Source organism: Biomphalaria glabrata, chromosome 10, assembly GCF_947242115.1.
Source record: "Biomphalaria glabrata chromosome 10, xgBioGlab47.1, whole genome shotgun sequence".
NCBI classification, from domain to species: Eukaryota; Metazoa; Mollusca; class Gastropoda; family Planorbidae; genus Biomphalaria; species Biomphalaria glabrata.
Window position 1 is genome coordinate 19,158,141 of NC_074720.1, and position 23,097 is coordinate 19,181,237.

At 39.2% G+C, this 23,097-nt stretch overlaps 1 protein-coding gene across 2 annotated transcripts in view; it reads left to right on the forward strand.

Annotated features, from left to right (window-relative positions):
- The first annotated feature begins 972 nt into the window (after window positions 1-972).
- Window positions 973-23,097, forward strand: part of LOC106072222 (mucin-2-like) — a 76,490-nt gene continuing 54,365 nt past the window's right edge. Inside the window, exons 1-2 of one of the 2 annotated variants that reach the window (XM_056044713.1) lie at window positions 973-1,420; window positions 10,149-10,278. In XM_056044713.1, the coding sequence (XP_055900688.1) occupies window positions 10,170-10,278 (109 nt within the window). In that variant the 5' untranslated portion in view covers window positions 973-1,420; window positions 10,149-10,169. The remainder of the gene's footprint in view (window positions 1,421-10,148; window positions 10,279-23,097) is intronic. The other variant, XM_056044714.1, reaches the window with a different exon arrangement.

Here is a 23,097-nt window from a genome sequence, read left to right on the forward strand (position 1 = left end):
AAATCGGAGACTCTTCATAAAGACTAAAGATTAAAATAGCAATAAAACCCGAAGCCTTAATTTACTAATACAAACACACAACCTAATAAAAGGCTCAGACACAAAGAAAGAGGAACATTTCTTTTTGCAAGGCTCATATCAACTCACTCTGAGTGTGGGAGAAATAACTTGTACTTTTGGCCAATCTCGGATCAAACTGAAATTTCGCACAATTATTTTTTTTTTACCTGACAACGCAAGAATCAATACAAAAAATTAACAAATTAGTTAATTAACTATGATAATAAATTATTTTGTTTAGTACCGGTATCTCGAATATGAAATTGCACTTGACTGAAGTGGTGGTAAAAGCTAAATTAGTCAATTTATAGGTCGCCGCTATTAAGTTTGAAACAAATAATACAATCTTCTATTTTCATAAGCTCTTCATTAACAGTGTGGTTAGGATGTCGGCTTGAGGAGGCTTGGGCTATGAGTTCGAATTGAGGTCGTTCCTCCATGTTTTTAACAAATGCTTTTAAAAAGCGCTTACGGTAAAAATTACCCAGATATCCCTCTCCCCCCCCCCAACTTGTCCAGGTAAGTGATAGGAATCATAGGATTATAACGTAGTGGGAAAGTCTTAATTCGACAGGCTGTACTAAATGAAGGGGAGACTAATCACAATTTATCAGGGGGCTTAATTTATCTGTGTTGGTAAACTTTGCTGCACCAAACTGGCCTACCCATTCATAATACAAATAGTACGCTTCTAATTCATTTTTCCCGCTTTTTCACACACACACACAACACGTTCAATGTAGATCCACTTTCACTTTTGTCAAGCCACATTCTCAGTAGGGGTAAGCTCTTCCTATTTAACATGATTCCGTGTTTATGCGCCGTAATCGCACCCTCCCCTCCGCGAACGCCCGTGCTGCTGATCCTGTGCCTCGCAAGCGCGTGCGAGTCTAGCGACCCCGAGATCATGGCCTGTCGGTCTAATACTTCCTGTGTGGAACAAAACACCGCGGTGCATGCTCCTGATGTGTCCACTAGCAGAAATACAAACAATTCTTAGAGCCACCGCTCTTGAATGAAAACATAAAAATCCAATCCAATTTAGGCTAAGCATTAGGTAAAATCGAGCTAGTCTTGACACATTCAACAATCGGCAGTCTCGATTTAACAGATCCGGATCAATTGTTTTTATAGTTGATACATTTCGTCCATAAAAATGATGATTTGAAATGCTTGATTTACTTAAAAGTAAACAAAGGGCACACTACCGTTGTAACTTCAAACGTGTGTGTGTGTACAGTTTCTGTGCTTGTTTACATTTCATTGGATAGTTTCTTATGTTTCATCATGCTGGTGATTTTACGTAGACACACAAGGGGTCTTCCAGATTTGGGATTGAAGGCCGTCATTCAAGCGTAAGGTTAGTCTATAGATTTGAAATGTTTTTTAAAGACTTACCTCTCCCAGCTGTGACACCGACAACATTTTAAACCTTAGATTAAATATTATTGACTCGGTTATCAAACTCACCCTCCCAATGTACACATCACCTTTTTTTTTTTCAAATACGGCTCACAATGTAAAGCGGCGTGCTCACGTGTGTGTGAATCACTGTGTAGTGTGTTGAAGAAAGATTGGTGGTTCAGTTAAATTTATCCACTTGAAATTAGATCGTAGATCTAGATCTTGATCTATCACACATGTCCCAAATCACTGTATTCATATCGCGACAATAATGTTCGCATCTTTGTGATAGCCCCCTAAAATGTATATTGTTAGCAAAGCTATTCCGGCTTATAGATCTACTTTTTTGTTTCTGAACTCAACAAGTGCGGAAGTACCACGAAAATTAAAGAGCTTATTAAATATTTACATAACCATGTAACCATAAACATGTAACATGATTGAAACAAGTTAGATCTAGTCTCCAACAGTGTCTAGCTATTCACACACACTGTCAGTAAGTAGGCAAGGGGACGAAGAGGGCTTGCAGTGTGGGTGATGAGTTCGTTGAACTAAATGTGACATACATGTTTACATTAACATTTTAAATGTTTTTTACACATAAAAACATTATAACAAGGATGCAGATGTTTTTTTGTCCCCATTAAAAAAGGTTTTGTTTTGAGATAGGCCTACTGAATTCTAAAGGAAGCTTCATAAAAACACAGACCTAATCAAACTATCAAACAATATTATTGATTACTGCTAAGTCAATGATATCTCTCTCTCCCACACCCTCTCTCTCTCACACACACAACACAAAAGTCACAAAGTGAGACACTCCTAAAAGACACAAACATGTCTCAAGACATTCTTAGTTCATCGATAAAAGTAAAGACGCAATTCGTTTTGTTCTAGCTTTACTATTTCATGGCGCATGTCTAGTAAGGTCAAAGTGCATTTAGACCTTGGATGGAATCAACACTGTCTTGTGAGGAACTTTGTTTCCAAAACAAATCTGCGGCAGCTCATAGAAACCAAGAGAAAAGAAGGCACCTATATGTAATATAAACTATGAAAGCCTTTATCTCTAAATAATATTGAGTTGGCCGAACATAACAACTTTCCAACCCAGTCTAACCTAAACAAGTCTATAAAGACTATTAATGATTTACAATAAAAGATTTAAAATGAGCAACTTTACGAATTCCCAGAATGCTTATCAGACAGTAAAGGATGCACTAGATTCCTTTCTTTTTTAGCGGCCCCCGAAAGAGGAAAAGACGCTATTAGTTTTGTGTGGCCTGTCTGTCCGTCATAAATTTACATCTGTATTGTTAAGTTATGTAAGTTCTGTTATACTAAGTCTATATTTACACACAAACAAAAAATTTAAAAATTTTTAAAGAGAAAAAATCTATTTAGTATGCATACAAGTTGGATATAATTTAAAACTACAATTAATAAGTAGTTTTTCATATTATCGCCTGAACTACAGTGTTCACACTACACTATAGAATACTTAACCAAAGGATTTCTTTTTTCCCGGAAATTTTTTTTTCTTGAGGAATAAGAGATTGTCCCTTTACAAAACAATTAGATTTTAGATCAATTAGATATTCATTATAAGACATCAGTTAGGCCAGGTTCACATCTAACTTAACATTCTCTTTCACCTATCCTGTGGTCTGCTAGACCATACAAGATGTTAACTTTTTTTCTCCATTTTTCTCTGTCATTTGTCTTTGATAGAATTTCATTCTGATAATATTAAAACCTGCCTTTTTACCTGCCTGGGTGGACCACTTCGGAGGCCGATTTTCAGTTTGTGTTTCCACACAAACTCTCTTTGTAACCTTGTTTTTTTTTTTTTTGTCTATTGAATTCCTCAGTGGCGATGAAAATATAGCTTCCATGTTAGCAGAAGTAGATTCTACAATGAACACCCAAAACGAGGCAGAGTCGTCTGATAGCTGACAAGGATATCGAATGTCTTATCTTTTGACATAGCCAAGAAGGAAACGCATGAAAACAAAGACCTGTCCTTGACACAACGTAACATGTTGGTGCGATTGATCGTTGAAGACACTAAGACACGCATATAATCTATAGTGATTGATAGAATATGTTTGACAATGTTTCTACTGTTCAATGTGTAATGCATGCATTGCAGTCCAAGACATAGCCTGCACTGATAGAAACAAAACACGCAATAGTAACACACACAAAGTAAAAAATGGCGGAGAGAGAGAGAGAGAGAAAGAGAGAGAGAGAGAGAGAAGGATGAATCAATACGTGAAGCCAGTTCAATATACTAACATGTCAGAGGTTTCATTAATGACACAAGAAAATATCGAGCGCATGTTATTAGCCAGTGTAAGGAGGACACGGGGGGCGGTGTCGTCTGCTCTACGTGCTAACGCTTGGGAAAAATCAACACACAAAGCAATGTGGCAGTTACTCACTTTTGGAATTTATTGCGCACAAGAGAAATGTTCTTTGACCAGACCACATGGAGTACTTGTGTACCTGTTACTGGGGCGAATGACAGTGAATAATGTTCTTGTATAATGTTGAAGTCCGCTGTTCTGTGATAGGAATAGACTTCCCATCAACCGTGACAAGGGCAGATATTTTTTTTTCTACTCGTCCGGTCACTCCATGGCATGGTGTAATGCAAGTGGATTTGAAAAGTTACTGAACAGGCGATAATTAGCTATAACACCAGCCTCAAATTGCCTCATGTTTGCTATAATAACTCTCAGTAGTTTCCCGTTGGGCAAGTTATTAATTTTTTTTATAGTACCGTATGCCATTTGTCCGAAAGGAAGAATGGTGTCAATAACACTGTTTCGAGAAATCCGTTTTGAACTCTGAATTAGACTAGATCATTTCATGGGATGATTTATTAAAAATCTTTTAATAACTAAATACTGTATAATGATTCATCTAAGGTTATTCTATATATATAGTTGATCTAAATAGTTTGTACTACTTATTACTACTACATAGAACCGTAACATTCATAACATTCATAACATTCGCAGGCCCAGGCTAGATACAACTGATTTTATGGCAGAGATTATACTAACTAAAGGCTAATTCATAACATTCGCAGGCCCAGGCTAGATACAACTGATTTTATGGCAGAGATTATACTAACTAAAGGCTAATTCATAACATTCGCAGGCCCAGGCTAGATACAACCGATTTTATGGCAGAGATTATACTAACTAAAGGCTAATTCATAACATTCGCAGGCCCAGGCTAGATACAACTGATTTTATGGCAGAGATTATACTAACTAAAGGCTAATTCATAACATTCGCAGGCCCAGGCTAGATACAACTGATTTTATGGCAGAGATTATACTAACTAAAGGCTAATTCATAACATTCGCAGGACCAGGCTAGATACAACTGATTTTATGGCAGAGATTATACTAACTAAAGGCTAATTCATAACATTCGCAGGCCCAGGCTAGATACAACTGATTTTATGGCAGAGATTATACTAACTAAAGGCTAATTCATAACATTCGCAGGCCCAGGCTAGATACAACTGATTTTATGGCAGAGATTATACTAACTAAAGGCTAATTCATAACATTCGCAGGCCCAGGCTAGATACAACTGATTTTATGGCAGAGATTATACTAACTAAAGGCTAATTCATAACATTCGCAGGCCCAGGCTAGATACAACTGATTTTATGGCAGAGATTATACTAACTAAAGGCTAATTCATAACATTCGCAGGCCCAGGCTAGATACAACTGATTTTATGGCAGAGATTATACTAACTAAAGGCTAATTCATAACATTCGCAGGCCCAGGCTAGATACAACTGATTTTATGGCAGAGATTATACTAACTAAAGGCTAATTCATAACATTCGCAGGCCCAGGCTAGATAAAACTGATTTTATGGCAGAGATTATACTAACTAAAGGCTAATTCATAACATTCGCAGGCCCAGGCTAGATACAACTGATTTTATGGCAGAGATTATACTAACTAAAGGCTAATTCATAACATTCGCAGGCCCAGGCTAGATACAACTGATTTTATGGCAGAGATTATACTAACTAAAGGCTAATTCATAACATTCGCAGGCCCAGGCTAGATACAACTGATTTTATGGCAGAGATTATACTAACTAAAGGCTAATTCATAACATTCGCAGGCCCAGGCTAGATACAACTGATTTTATGGCAGAGATTATACTAACTAAAGGCTAATTCATAACATTCGCAGGCCCAGGCTAGATACAACTGATTTTATGGCAGAGATTATACTAACTAAAGGCTAATTCATAACATTCGCAGGCCCAGGCTAGATACAACTGATTTTATGGCAGAGATTATACTAACTAAAGGCTAATTCATAACATTCGCAGGCCCAGGCTAGATACAACTGATTTTATGGCAGAGATTATACTAACTAAAGGCTAATTCATAACATTCGCAGGCCCAGGCTAGATACAACTGATTTTATGGCAGAGATTATACTAACTAAAGGCTAATTCATAACATTCGCAGGCCCAGGCTAGATACAACTGATTTTATGGCAGAGATTATACTAACTAAAGGCTAATTCATAACATTCGCAGGCCCAGGCTAGATACAACTGATTTTATGGCAGAGATTATACTAACTAAAGGCTAATTCATAACATTCGCAGGCCCAGGCTAGATACAACTGATTTTATGGCAGAGATTATACTAACTAAAGGCTAATTCATAACATTCGCAGGCCCAGGCTAGATACAACTGATTTTATGGCAGAGATTATACTAACTAAAGGCTAATTCATAACATTCGCAGGCCCAGGCTAGATACAACTGATTTTATGGCAGAGATTATACTAACTAAAGGCTAATTCATAACATTCGCAGGCCCAGGCTAGATACAACTGATTTTATGGCAGAGATTATACTAACTAAAGGCTAATTCATAACATTCGCAGGCCCAGGCTAGATACAACTGATTTTATGGCAGAGATTATACTAACTAAAGGCTAATTCATAACATTCGCAGGCCCAGGCTAGATACAACTGATTTTATGGCAGAGATTATACTAACTAAAGGCTAATTCATAACATTCGCAGGCCCAGGCTAGATACAACTGATTTTATGGCAGAGATTATACTAACTAAAGGCTAATTCATAACATTCGCAGGCCCAGGCTAGATACAACTGATTTTATGGCAGAGATTATACTAACTAAAGGCTAATTCATAACATTCGCAGGCCCAGGCTAGATACAACTGATTTTATGGCAGAGATTATACTAACTAAAGGCTAATTCATAACATTCGCAGGCCCAGGCTAGATACAACTGATTTTATGGCAGAGATTATACTAACTAAAGGCTAATTCATAACATTCGCAGGCCCAGGCTAGATACAACTGATTTTATGGCAGAGATTATACTAACTAAAGGCTAATTCATAACATTCGCAGGCCCAGGCTAGATACAACTGATTTTATGGCAGAGATTATACTAACTAAAGGCTAATTCATAACATTCGCAGGCCCAGGCTAGATACAACTGATTTTATGGCAGAGATTATACTAACTAAAGGCTAATTCATAACATTCGCAGGCCCAGGCTAGATACAACTGATTTTATGGCAGAGATTATACTAACTAAAGGCTAATTCATAACATTCGCAGGCCCAGGCTAGATACAACTGATTTTATGGCAGAGATTATACTAACTAAAGGCTAATTCATAACATTCGCAGGCCCAGGCTAGATACAACTGATTTTATGGCAGAGATTATACTAACTAAAGGCTAATTCATAACATACAATCGATTAAAGCTGCTGTAAAAAAAATACTATTTGAATCCTCCGTCATAAGTTTAATCGATGCTTGATGCATCTTATATATATATATATATATATATATTGCTGTAACTCTGCCTACAGCGAGCCCAAAGAACCTCAACGAAAGGGATAGGTAAAAACAGCAATTTAATAATAGACTAATAGTCGGATAAAAATTACCAATTACACATTCGAATAATAACAACACTTGTTTACATCAGCCATCTTTTGACTCCCACACTTATTTCCTGTCTCTGTCCCGTGTCTCATGGTGCGCAGTCTCACACCTAATGACAACGTGCAATGTAGAGTCATAACAAATATATATATATATATATATATATATATATCTTATCTTATCTTATCCCATATATATAGATAAACTATTCTTGTGATAAAACATACAAAATAGGCTAATTGTTGTTATTTCTGGTCACGGGCGTAGCCAGGATTTTTTTTCGGGGGGGGTTTTGGGGGGGATTTTTTTCTCCCCCCCCCCCCTCCGGACCGCCCCCCCCCCCCCAGCGAAATTTTTTTTATATGTATTTATGTGTGTGTGTGTGTGTGTACATAATCTTTATTGCATTCTGACCCTTCATTCTTTCGGAAGACGTTTATTGTGCCCTAGAATAGGCTCTTCCATGAGTTAGTGGAAAAATTGTAGATTCCCCGCCAATACTAGCAAGGGGGGCTGGGGGAGCGCTAGGAGCACTATTTCTGATATTGAAAGCCAACAAAATGCATATTCTGAGGTATCTACAGTGCATTTTCCTGCTATTAAAAAGTTCTATTTCAAAAACCTAATGTGCTATTCTTACTGACTTAGACCCTCCCTCGCCGTTTGGCGCATTTGCCGTCAAGCTGTTTCCATAAAATTGTAGATTCCCTGCCTTTACTAGTAATGGGGTCTGGGGTCTGGGGAGTGCTAGCGCGGGGCGAAGCCCCGTCGCCAAGCACTATTTCTGGTATTGAAAGCCAACAAAATGCATATTCTGTGGTATCTACAGTGCATTTTCCTGCTATCAAAAAGTTTTATTTCAAAAACCTAATGTGCTATTCGTACTGACTTAGACCCTACCGCGCCGTTCGGAGCATTTGACGTCAAGCTGTTTCCATAAAAATCTGTCACTGGTAATGTCTGAAGCCTCCTCCCACCTGCCATGAGGACCTCAATGAATGAGTGGCGTCAAGTTGTACTAGGATATCATTGCAACTCTTCCTATGCGTAATTTATTTTGTCGGAGAACATGTCCCGCAAACCTCATGCGTCGCTCTCTCACAATCTTACTAAAGGGTCGACTCCCAGTTCGGCATAGGATTTCCTTGATTTAAACCCGATCTCTATAACTGACTACTAAAATCTGTCTTAGCCATCTTTGTTGAGCCACATTTAGTGTTTTTCAATTTCGGCAGATGACTATTCACTACAGTTTATTAAGGGAGCCCTGCCACTGGTAAAAATGTTTAACCACTCTTGAATACGCTCTTGGAATTAAGTGACTGTAGTTTGCTTTAGATTTTATATCGAAAAGAGAAGTTTTATCGTCATCTGTTGGGGGTTTTCCACCTCAAAATGCTCTGTAAGGGGATCTTAAACTCAAAACTATCTGGAGGGGTTTTAAACAAACTCAAAACCCCCGATTGGATTGGCTACGCTCAAATAATTTTAGTGTGTAATTTGCTTTTTTTTTATATTGAAGAGGTATTTTTAGCATTAAACCCCTCTGAATGGGGGTTTAAACTCAAAACCCCTTTTGGCAACGCTCATAGCATTTTGAGTGCGTAATTTGCTTTTTTCTTACACTGAAGATGTATTTTTTAGCCTCAAACCCCCCTGGCGGGGGGTTTAAACTCAAAACCCCTTTGGCTGCGTTCATAGATTTTAGTGTGAGTAATTTGCTTTTATTTATATCAAAACCCATTTGACTACACTCAAAACATTTTGAGTGTATAATTTGCTTTGTTTTTATTATTAAAGAGGTATTTTTTACCTTCAAACCTGCTGAAGTGAAGTCAAAACCCATTTAGCTACGCCCATAACATTTTGAGTGCGTAATTAACTTTTTTTTTATATTGAAGAGGGGGTTTATTGTAAATTTTGGAGGGGGTTTTAAAATCAAAATCTCCCTTAACTGTGCTCTTGGAATTAGGGGATTTTCGTTTGCATTTTTGTTTTGTTTTGTTTTATAGAAGAGGGGGAGTTAACTGCAAAACCCCCAAGTAGGGGGTTTAAAACTCAAAACCCCTAGTAGGGGGTTTTAAACACAAAACCCCTGGTAGGGGTTTTTAAACTCGAACCCCCCTGGTAGGGGGTTTTAAACTCAAAACCCCCTGGTAAGGGGTTTTAAACTCAAAACCCCATTGGTTGTGCTGAGGCAATTGATGGTTTAGTATTAAATCTCACCTAAAATAAACAAAATCAAAGCAAAAAATCATTCACTAAATTCCGATCCCTTGGGGGGGGGGATTTCATTTCGGGGGGGGGGGTTTGAACCCCAAAACCCCCCCCCTGGCTACGCCCATGTTTCTGGTTCTATTGTTTACTCTGATTACGAAAAATATTTTTAAAAGTAAATGGTTGTCTCCGTTGTCATCTTTAAGTAAAACCTTTTCAGATTCAAACTTCTTTTCTTGTTATAGAATTAAAAGCTATGCAAAAGCATGTTGTCCATTTCTAAAGTTAAAATGATTTTTTTATAGTGGATTTAAAGATATTAACGCAAACATAACCTTCACAATGTATATTCCACCCTCGTCCTGGATCGTATAGTTCTGCACTTATTTCACTTGATATAGAAAGAGATAAGGAATAAGTGCAGTGTTTTACATGTCTACACAAACACCGTAAATATAACATATTTTTGTGCCATTACAGATTTTTGTCAGGGGCGTCACCATGGTCTTGTATCTGACTAACACGGGATGGATGAAACGAAATCTCCACAACATTGTCATCATTTCTTTGTTTGGATTACTGAGGATAGCAACAGGACAGCAGACAGATGGTAAGTAGAACATAGAACATAACATTTGACAGTTGATTTAATATGATGAATCCTGGTCTACTCCGATTCTTTTAGTCGAATCTGGACGTTTTGGCGCCGCCGTTTTGGCGAGAAGGTCGTTTTGGCTCCGCCATTTTGGCGCAAGGGATACAATGAGCGTGAAATACATTATGCACGTTCATTGTATTGTTTCTTTAAAAAGAATTATGTATATTTATGTTTTGCATGAGTGTTTGTGTTAAGACATATTTTTCACCTACAGAAGAAGAAATATTTTTGTCCGCTATTTTTGGTATTTAAGTTTTGTTATGTAATTATTGTTAAATTTCTAATATTACACAACACCAGGCTGCCTTCCATACTTCATACTTCCAATTGCGAAATGTTGTCTTTTCCTCTCTTCTACTGGACATTTCCCATTGTTTATATAGACTGCCACAGGTTTTCAGTTAAAAATAGAATAGAATGGTGAAAGTTTTTCTAGTCTGTCAGCGTGCTGGAAAATTGATTAGTGAATGGTCCAAACTACGCGAGCCGGAATTTAATATTAAGGATTATAAATTCGCACCTAGGGATGTTAAGTGTAGTGCTAGAAACAGATTATCGTCTTACGCGTGAGAGAGGAAAGGGTGGAGGAAAGAGTATATACAAGGAGTGAAATGTGTCCAGAAGAGAGGGGGCGAGATAGGTGTCACGGTAGAGTGAAATAAATACGTTATTAATACGCTATAAACACTACGTGCTTATTAAATTATCGTCAAATTATATCTCGCGCCAAAACGTCCCCAGCGCCAAAACGTCTCGCGCCAAAACGGCGGGGCCAAAACGGCGGAGACAAAACGTCACGTACCGTCTTTTAGTATTATGATTCAATGCACACGTTTTTAGTTGTACACAAAGAGCAGGTCAGATGCAGTTTTTGTTTCGTGCATAGTTTGGAAATAGACCAATTCATTTTTTTTACAAAGCTTATATCAACTCACTCTGTCTCTTTGTCCGTCAGTCTGTCAGTCTGGTAAAATGTTTGAACGTTTTTTTTTTCCAATTCCCATTCTCGAATTACTTTAAAACTTTGCCCTATAATTCATTAAACCTGACAAGACATGAATCAATAAAAAAATAATTATTTAATCAATTGGTGGTTGTTGATATTTTGTATGATTTTGAAATAATGGGAATAAATGCTACTTAATGAGAGATGTGGATATATATATGGTTTTAGTCCCCTTACTACATTTTGGCCCCTTTTTTGTTTTCTCCCACTTTCCATTCTCGGATCAAGTTGAAATTCTGCAGAACTATTCCTAGTCGATAACAAGACATCAATCAATAAAATAATTTAGCAATTAGTTAATCATTTAGTACTAATTAATTAATTTTGTTTTATATAGCAGGAATGGAGATAAACCCCGTAATTTTCCATTAAATCTAAGTAATTAGCGGTTCCTTTCTTTAGATAAGCTTTGTATTTTACACATATTCTTTTTTTTCTGTTGTTTATTCTCATTTATCACAACTTTTTGATTGTTCTTTGTTTGTAAATAACTTTTAGATGAAATTGAAATAAATTTTAAAAATGCTTTTTAAAAAACAAAGCTTGCACAATTACTACAATATCTCTAAATACTGCAAGATTTTTCTCCCTTTTTTCTATATAAAACCAAAAATTAGTTAACTTTAATTACTTATCTAATGAGTTCATATTTTACTGGTTCATGCATCGTCATCGACATTGACTACGTGTGCAACGTTCCAACTTGATCCGAGAGTGAGAAGTGGGAAACAATGTGGGAAACAATGTGGGAAATAATGTGGGAAACAATGTGGGAAATAATGTGGGAAACAATGTGGGAAATAATGTGGGAAACAAGGTGGGAAATAATGTGGGAAATAATGTGGAAATAATGTGGGAAACAATGTGGGAAACAATGTGGGAATAATGTGGGAATAATGTGGAAATAATGTGGGAAACAATGTGGGAAACAATGGGTTTAAAACAAATAGGCACCAGGCAGATTGTGTGGTACAAAGTAAGCTTGATGTGGAAATGTGTATTGAAATAAAATTTCCTTGTATTGCACTGTCTCTTCCTAACCCTTCTGACACATTAGGCTCACATCTGTCTTGCCCCCTTCTTTCTTCTTAAAATAAAAACAAACTAACTCCCTACATTCAAGAGTTGTGTACATTCAATCGCTCAGCTTAATGAATGTATGGAATCTTGAAAACAAAGCTGAGTAGCTTCCCTTGTTTCCACCAAACCAGAAAAATAAAAGTGCTAATTGTTGACCGCTTAACATTTTACACACACAGTTTCTTTGCAAACAATTCTTCGTGAATACATTCCGCTAGCCTTGATTTCAGCTCTTGCATGTCCCAAAATTACATATAAGATATAATTCCCTCATTTAAATGTGTAAAGTAAGCAAGGCTAAGACTAAGACTGCTTTATTGTGATTACAAGGACTCTTTTCTCACATTAGAAACATTCAGATAAATAGAACAGACACAGCATAATGTACCATTTTCAGACCTTGTAGCTATTGGGCTGATGATGTAAAGATAGTCTGTGGACCCACGGTTAAATAGGGTGTCACGTGGCCAGCTATCAATCGCCATTGCTTTCCCAAACTAATGTCGGGTTCCCATTAGAGTTAGGTGGAATCATGGACTTCCTACAAATTTATAAATTCAAAATCCCAGTCTTCACTGGGGCTCGAACCCGTGACCCACCTTTACTACTAACACTTTACTACTCATCTATCACGCCTATAAATTAATGGGTATATCACGTGACCTTTATTTATGAGATATCACGTGACCTTTATTTATGAGATATCCCGTGACATTTCAGCCCTTAATGTATTAAATAATTGTAATTCAAGCTTTCTACAAAAAATATACTTTTAATACTGTTCTCGGTTTTGAAAAAGTTTAATTCTAACATTTATTCGGTATTAGCCACTCTCAGCTATTCACTGATTAACGACGGGTTAATGGAACCATTGTTTCTAGCTCAAGTCCAGGTGTGTATGAACAATGTGTTCAACACAAGATGCCGTAGATTAAATGTCAAGTTTCACCAAAACATTCGTAGACAATTAAAACAAAGAAACTATTTGGACTGTATGTTCGTTTAGCAATGTGTCTTTTACCGTATGAGACTAAATGTTTGTTGAAGGCTGTTGTTTTTTTTAAATTGTACATGTTAAATTGTCATTGCAGGGTGTTTATACTATCTGTTTATGAGAAATAGTGAGAAACAGTTTCAAATAGTGAGAAACAGTTTCTTGTTGTTCACATCCTCCTCAACAAACACATAAGAGGCTAGCGCCTAACAAATCTTCCCTTTGTATTTAACGAAAATCTGTTTTAAAACAACAACAGAATATTGATATTAGACAGCTTGATATTGTAGCATTAGCCTGCATCACAAGAATGTTATAATGTTCACCTCCTTGTTTTATTTTCAATCAATATTTTCACAATCGTTTTGTGTGTCCAGTGACCTTTACATAATCCATAACCCTAGTGAAATTTTTTTTTTTTTCAATTACAATATTTGAAAAAAATAAAGTTACTTTGAAAGTGCTTTACTGTCAAAGGTGTTTCTTAACCTTCTCAGTTTTTAGAACCTCTGAAATGAACGATTTCATTCTTAAGCAATCATAACTGAAGTTTTCAGTGTATCAGCCTGGGCTCGACAGACTAATGTTTTCTAATTGGACTGGGCGCCAGGTTTAGACCTGGACACAGCACAGAAGAGAAAGCTCGGACCGCTGTTTGATCTGCGCAAATGAATGGCCGGCGTGTACACAAGGCCACTGGGGAGGCGTCAATATTTAAGGGCCGCTTATCGCCGGCTTGTTGTCCAGTAGTCGGCTGATCTCTGGCCAATTTCCCCTCAGCGACTGCTCAAAAGAAACTTAGCGGGCCGGGCATTGTTTTGCTGGACGTTCTGACATGTCGCTACGAGATGACATCAGTGACGGTATTATGTCATTTCGCAGAAGCTAGCAACTGAATTTTAATTCAAAGTGCATTTGACTGTATTATACATTTTGTTTAGTTCTCAAAGTCATTTATAAAATAAATATTTTAAAAAGTATTCTGCGTTCTTTAAGTCACTCGAAAGTAAAACCAATCTAGGAAACCTAAGCATTCTATAGTGTGTGCAAACTACAAATACAAACCTAAGTGCTGAAACACTAACTGATGCATACATGCTACATATTGAATGGCAGAAATGGGGACCACATTTTCGGACAGTCTTGACCAGGGCACAAATGATGAACAGCATCATTGAACATTACCGCCTAGCTGCAACACAGGACCTGGCGATAAAGCCACTCGACCATCCATAGTCCCATTCAAGAATCATTTCAAACGAGATTGTTTCACAAGCCCCGCACTTACCGTTCGTCCCCTGGTCAGAAGTGTTTATTGTTGCCTTACTTCACCAATATCTCTCGTTCAAAATGTGGTCCCTACTGCTGCCTATTTATACATGTGCATGTATGTAAAATACAGTGATAGACTTTAAAAGCTATGATCCTCGATGTAGCATTCCCAGTGAGCGAATCAGAATTCTCTACAAATCTTCAATTGTAAGAGCTTATCCTCTCCTAACATTCAAGAACAAAAAAATCTGTTCATTTTTTTTTATAACGAATTTCAAGAAGGGCACTCCCACCTGTTCTCTTTATTTTCCAAGAATATACTCTACGAAGAAGTGTTTGCAAAGAAACTGTGTGTAGAAAATGTTAAGCGGTCAACAATTAGCACTTTTATTTTAACATTAAAATGAGTTAAGGCCTTAGGCCATCTAACTGTATGTGACAATATGTAAATATGGAAGTATGTAAAAATAGCCGGATGTAAATAGAGAATTAAGTAAATAAAGCAGAATTTAAATATAGCATATAGTACGTCCATCGTAGTTCAATGCTGACCATTTTTGTCATCCGGGGCTGAGGGCTTTGCACTGGGGTTTAGTGCCTCCTCGTGTGGCTGATGAAACCTATGTGAGCCCGGAATGTTCTGCTATATATGGGCCGCTTTGAATGGCAATGTCTCTTTATGCTTACTGTAAGATTTGGAGGAAGAAAAAATTACAAGTTTGCGCTTCGAGGGCGACATAGATGGCCTGGCTGGGACAGAAGGAGAATTAGCTGACTTGGTGACCCGAAGCTATGGTATGCAGATCAATTCTTATTACCTGATTCTCCACACAAGGCTCTCCTCTTGGCTTTTGAGTTTTTCTATATAAAAACAAAATTAATAAATTAGGACTAATTGATGAACTAATTGGTTAATTTATTTCATCATTCATGTGTTGTCATCTATTATGAACTTGTAGGCAAAAGTGAATAAGTAGAACTGATCCAAAGATCTATTGCAAAGATGTAAACCCCATCAACGGCCTAGAAAGATACAAAGTGAGCTAATATTGGCGTTATAAAAAAAAAAGAAGAAAAGGCAGATAGAGAAAGCGATGGGAAGACAACAGAAAAGAATTATGGGCCTATCAAAGCAAAAGACAGAGAAGAATGGAGAAAGACTGTCAACAGATCATGTGTGGTGCCAAAACGGTCCAACAGAATAATAGATAGATGAAGATGAAAGCTCACCACAATTACATTTGTAGTCTGCCGACATATTTTTAAGATCCACAACCCCATTAGTATTTTTATTGCAAAGTTTATATCAACTCACTCCGTCTGTCTGGTACACATTTTGTATACGTCATTTCTCTCCAATCCCCTTGCCGGATCAAGTTGAAACTTTGCACAACTATTTATCGTACCTAACAAAACATAATTCAGTAGAAAAACAACCAAACTCTATAAGCAGGCCTCTATACTACAGAAACTCTATAAACAGGCCTCTATACTCCAAAACCCCTATAAAAAGGCCTCTATACTCCAGAACCTCCCATAAGCAGGCCTCTATACTCCAGAACCTCTACAAACAGGCCTCTATAAGCAGGCCTCTAAACTCCAGAACCTCTATAAGCAGGTCTCTATACTCGAGAACCTCTATAAGCAGGCCTCTATACTCCAGAACCTCTATAAACAGGCCTCTATACTCCAGAACCTCTATAAACAGGCCTCTATACTCCAGAACCTCTATAAACAGGCCTCTATACTCCAGAACCTCTATAAACAGGCCTCTATAAGCAGGCCTCTATACTCCAGAACATCTAAAAACAGGCCTCTATACTCCAGAACCTCTATAAGCAGGCCTCTATACTTCAGAACCTCTACAAACAGGCCTCTATAAGCAGGCCTCTAAACTCCTGAACATCTATAAGCAGGCTTCTATACTCGAGAACCTCTATAAGCAGGCCTCTATAAGCAGGCCTCTATACACCAGAACATCTAAAAACAGGCCTCTATACTCCAGAACCTCTATAAACAGGCCTCTATACTCCAGAACCTCTATAAGCAGGCCTCTATACTCCATAACCTCTATAAGCAGGCCTCTATACTCCAGAACCTCTAAAAACAGGCCTCTATAAGCAGGCCTCTATACACCAGAACATCTAAAAACAGGCCTCTATACTCCAGAACCTCTATAAGCAGGCCTCTTTAAGAAGGCCTCTATACTCCAGAACCTCTATAAACAGGCCTCTATACTCCAGAACCTCTATAAGCAGGCCTCTATAAGCAGGCCTCTATACACCAGAACATCTAAAAACAGGCCTCTATTCTCCAGAACCTCTATAAACAGGAATCTATACTCCAGAACCTCTATAAACAGGCCTCTATAAGCAGGCCTCTAACACCAGAACCTCTATAAACAGGCCTCTATACTCCAGAACCTCTATAAGCAGGCCTCTATACACCTGAGATGAACTCCTATTGAAAATTCAGAGCAGGAAGGACTAGTCCTCCCGTAGTGCTCTGGCAAGAAACTTAGCCGTCCGGCGTAGTGCCTCATAGCTACCATACAAGTCGAGTGACTGCACAGGCAAGTCCCCCCTTAGCTCGCGGAGCTGGGGACACTCGTACAAGACATGCGACACTGTTTCGACGCTCTCTCCACAGTGACGGCATCGGGAGTCAAAGTTAGTGCGGAACCGGGCAAAATATGCCCCAATAGGACAATGTTCCGTCCTGCACTGCGCAACTATTGACTGCTCTGACCTCCTCAGTCGCCACCATGGATCGTCGCGATCTGGGTGACGCATGCGCTGCCAGACACCACGTGCTCTGTCGGATTCCTCCCAGGACTTTAACCACTTCTCATGAATGAGTGCTCGGATTTGTGCCGTTGCTTGATCCTCTATACACCAGAACATCTAAAAACAGGCCTCTATTCTCCAGAACCTCTATAAACAGGAATCTATACTCCAGAACCTCTATAAACAGGCCTCTATAAGCAGGCCTCTAACACCAGAACCTCTATAAACAGACCTCTATACTCCAGAACCTCTATAAACAGGCCTCTATACTCCAGAACCTCTATAAGCAGGCCTCTATAAGCAGGCCTCTATACACCAGAACATCTAAAAACAGGCCTCTATTCTCCAGAACCTCTATAAACAGGCCTCTATAAGCAGGCCTCTAACACCAGAACCTCTATAAACAGGCCTCTGTACTCCAGAACCTCTATAAGCAGGCCTCTATAAGAAGGCCTATATACTCCAGAACCTCTATAAACAGGCCTCTATACTCCAGAACCTCTATAAGCAGGCCTCTATAAACAGGCCTCTATACACCAGAACATCTAAAAACAGGCCTCTATTCTCCAGAACCTCTATAAACAGGAATCTATACTCCAGAACCTCTATAAACAGGCCTCTATAAGCAGGCCTCTATACTCCAGAACATCTAAAAACAGGCCTCTATACTCCAGAACCTCTATAAGCAGGCCTCTATACTCCAGAACCTCTACAAACAGGCCTCTATACTCCAGAACCTTTATAAACAGGCCTCTATACTCCAGAACCTCTATAAACAGGCCTCTATACTCCAGAACCTCTATAAACAGGCCTCTATACTCCAGAACCTATATAAACAGGCCTCTATACTCCAGAACCTCTATAAACAGGCCTCTATACTCCAGAACCTATATAAACAGGCCTCTATACTCCAGAACCTATATAAACAGGCCTCTGTAAGCAGACCTTTATACTCCAGAACCTCTATAAACAGGCCTCTATACTCCAGAACCTCTATAAACAGGCCTCTATACTCCAGAACCTCTATAAACAGGCCTCTATACTCCAGAACCTCTATGAACAGGCCTCTATACTCCAGAACCTATATAAACAGGCCTCTATACTCCAGAACCTATATAAACAGGCCTCTATACTCCAGAACCTATATAAACAGGCCTCTGTAAGAAGACCTCTATACTCCAGAACCTCTATAAGCAGGCCTCTATACTCCAGAACCTCTATAAGCAGGCCTCTATACTCCAGAACCTATATAAACAGGCCTCTATACTCCAGAACCTCTATAAGCAGGCCTCTATACTCCAGAACCTCTACAAACAGGCCTCTATAAGCAGGCCTCTAAACTCCAGAACCTCTATAAGCAGGTCGCTATACTCGAGAACCTCTATAAGCAGGCCTCTATACTCCAGAACCTCTATAAACAGGCCTCTATACTCCAGAACCTCTATAAACAGGCCTCTATACTCCAGAACCTCTATAAACAGGCCTCTATACTCCAGAACATCTATAAACAGGCCTCTATAAGCAGGCCTCTATACTCCAGAACATCTAAAAACAGGCCTCTATACTCCAGAACCTCTATAAGCAGGCCTCTATACTCCAGAACCTCTACAAACAGGCCTCTATAAGCAGGCCTCTAAACTCCTGAACATCTATAAGCAGGCTTCTATACTCGAGAACCTCTATAAGCAGGCCTCTATAAGCAGGCCTCTATACACCAGAACATCTAAAAACAGGCCTCTATACTCCAGAACCTCTATAAACAGGCCTCTATACTCCAGAACCTCTATAAGCAGGCCTCTATACTCCATAACCTCTATAAGCAGGCCTCTATACTCCAGAACCTCTAAAAACAGGCCTCTATAAGCAGGCCTCTATACTCCATAACCTCTATAAACAGGAATCTATACTCCAGAACCTCTATAAACAGGCCTCTATAAGCAGGCCTCTAACACCAGAACCTCTATAAACAGGCCTCTGTACTCCAGAACCTCTATAAGCAGGCCTCTATACACCAGAACATCTAAAAACAGGCCTCTATTCTCCAGAACCTCTATAAACAGGAATCTATACTCCAGAACCTCTATAAACAGGCCTCTATAAGCAGGCCTCTAACACCAGAACCTCTATAAACAGGCCTCTATACTCCAGAACCTCTATAAACAGGCCTCTATACTCCAGAACCTCTATAAGCAGGCCTCTATAAGCAGGCCTCTATACACCAGAACATCTAAAAACAGGCCTCTATTCTCCAGAACCTCTATAAACAGGAATCTATACTCCAGAACCTCTATAAACAGGCCTCTATAAGCAGGCCTCTAACACCAGAACCTCTATAAACAGGCCTCTGTACTCCAGAACCTCTATAAGCAGGCCTCTATAAGAAGGCCTCTATACTCCAGAACCTCTATAAACAGGCCTCTATACTCCAGAACCTCTATAAGCAGGCCTCTATACACCAGAACATCTAAAAACAGGCCTCTATTCTCCAGAACCTCTATAAACAGGAATCTATACTCCAGAACCTCTATAAACAGGCCTCTATAAGCAGGCCTCTATACTCCAGAACATCTAAAAACAGGCCTCTATACTCCAGAACCTCTATAAGCAGGCCTCTATACTCCAGAACCTCTACAAACAGGCCTCTATACTCCAGAACCTTTATAAACAGGCCTCTATACTCCAGAACCTCTATAAACAGGCCTCTATACTCCAGAACCTCTATAAACAGGCCTCTATACTCCAGAACCTATATAAACAGGCCTCTATACTCCAGAACCTCTATAAACAGGCCTCTATACTCCAGAACCTATATAAACAGGCCTCTATACTCCAGAACCTATATAAACAGGCCTCTGTAAGCAGACCTTTATACTCCAGAACCTCTATAAACAGGCCTCTATACTCCAGAACCTCTATAAACAGGCCTCTATACTCCAGAACCTCTATAAACAGGGGCCTCTATGAACAGGCCTCTATACTCCAGAACCTATATAAACAGGCCTCTATACTCCAGAACCTATATAAACAGGCCTCTGTAAGAAGACCTCTATACTCCAGAACCTCTATAAGCAGGCCTCTATACTCCAGAACCTCTATAAGCAGGCCTCTATACACCAGAACATCTAAAAACAGGCCTCTATTCTCCAGAACCTCTATAAACAGGAATCTATACTCCAGAACCTCTATAAACAGGCCTCTATAAGCAGGCCTCTAACACCAGAACCTCTATAAACAGGCCTCTGTACTCCAGAACCTCTATAAGCAGGCCTCTATAAGAAGGCCTCTATACTCCAGAACCTCTATAAACAGGCCTCTATACTCCAGAACCTCTATAAGGAGGCCTCTATACACCAGAACATCTAAAAACAGGCCTCTATTCTCCAGAACCTCTATAAACAGGAATCTATACTCCAGAACCTCTATAAACAGGCCTCTATAAGCAGGCCTCTATACTCCAGAACATCTAAAAACAGGCCTCTATACTCCAGAACCTCTATAAGCAGGCCTCTATACTCCAGAACCTCTACAAACAGGCCTCTATACTCCAGAACCTTTATAAACAGGCCTCTATACTCCAGAACCTCTATAAACAGGCCTCTATACTCCAGAACCTCTATAAACAGGCCTCTATACTCCAGAACCTATATAAACAGGCCTCTATACTCCAGAACCTCTATAAACAGGCCTCTATACTCCAGAACCTATATAAACAGGCCTCTATACTCCAGAACCTATATAAACAGGCCTCTGTAAGCAGACCTTTATACTCCAGAACCTCTATAAACAGGCCTCTATACTCCAGAACCTCTATAAACAGGCCTCTATACTCCAGAACCTCTATAAACAGGCCTCTATACTCCAGAACCTCTATGAACAGGCCTCTATACTCCAGAACCTATATAAACAGGCCTCTATACTCCAGAACCTATATAAACAGGCCTCTGTAAGAAGACCTCTATACTCCAGAACCTCTATAAGCAGGCCTCTATACTCCAGAACCTCTATAAGCAGGCCTCTATACTCCAGAACCTATATAAACAGGCCTCTATACTCCAGAACCTCTATAAGCAGGCCTCTATACTCCAGAACCTATATAAACAGGCCTCTATACTCCAGAACCTTTATAAGCAGGCCTCTATACTCCAGAACCTCTATAAGCAGGCCTCTATACTCCAGAACCTCTATAAGCAGGCCTCTATTCTCCAGAACCTTTATAAACAGGCCTCTATACTCCAGAACCTCTATAAGCAGGCCTCTATACTCCAGAACCTATATAAACAGGCCTCTATACTCCAGAACCTCTATAAGCAGGCCTCTATACTCCAGAACCTCTATGAACAGGCCTCTATACTCCAGAACCTATATAAACAGGCCTCTATACTCCAGAACCTATATAAACAGGCCTCTATACTCCAGAACCTATATAAACAGGCCTCTGTAAGAAGACCTCTATACTCCAGAACCTCTATAAGCAGGCCTCTATACTCCAGAACCTCTATAAGCAGGCCTCTATACTCCAGAACCTATATAAACAGGCCTCTATACTCCAGAACCTCTATAAGCAGGCCTCTATACTCCAGAACCTCTATAAGCAGGCCTCTATACTCCAGACCCTCTATAAGCAGGCCTCTATACTCCAGAACCTATATAAACAGGCCTCTATACTCCAGAACCTCTATAAGCAGGCCTCTATACTCCAGAACCTCTATAAGCAGGCCTCTATACTCCAGAACCTCTATAAGCAGGCCTCTATTCTCCAGAACCTCTATAAGCAGGTCTCTATACTCCAGAACCTCTATAAGCAGGCCTCTATACTCCAGAACCTATATAAACAGGCCTCTATACTCCAGAACCTCTATAAGTAGGCCTCTATACTCCAGAACCTCTATAAGCAGGCCTCTATTCTCCAGAACCTCTATCAGCAGGCCGGTGTACTTTAACAACAGTATTGGAGACTGGTTTAAAACAAAAGTTGGTGTGAGATAATACAGATTGTGGCAGGGTTCGTTTGATAATGCCAAGGCCGATTTTGACACCCAGTGCACAATTGAGCAGGATATTACAGTTTATAAACATAGGTCTGTTTATACATATAACATGCTTTGATGCTAATAATATAATGTATTCACCCCGAACTATTGTCACATTGTCACATTAGTGCCTTGTTTGATCTTTGGTAGCTGGTTTCCCTTAAAGTAAAGCAAATTTTAGATTAGTTAAACTTTAGATTCCTCCTCCCACTAATTAAAAAAAGAAACTGAACTACTATTTTCTCATCGAGGCGACTGAGAGGTAAATTCTTTAAACTCCATTTGTTGATTAAATCAGGATTTTCAAAGACAGCGTCACAAAAGAAGATATTAGAAACAGGATTAATATAGCTATTGGACCCCTAACTAGGGGGGAAAACGCAGTTTTAAACTCTATAGCCATATCAGAAGATCCTCAGAGCTTGCAAAGACCTTCCTTCAGGGAACAGTACCAGGAAAAAGAAGACGAGGCAGACAGAGAACGCGACAACAGAAAGGAATGGAAAGAATTTATACTAAGGTAAAAGACAGCGGAATGGGGAAAGACGGGCAACATTTCTTGTGTGGTGCCCCAACGGTTCAGCTGTTGAAGTGGCAAGTGAA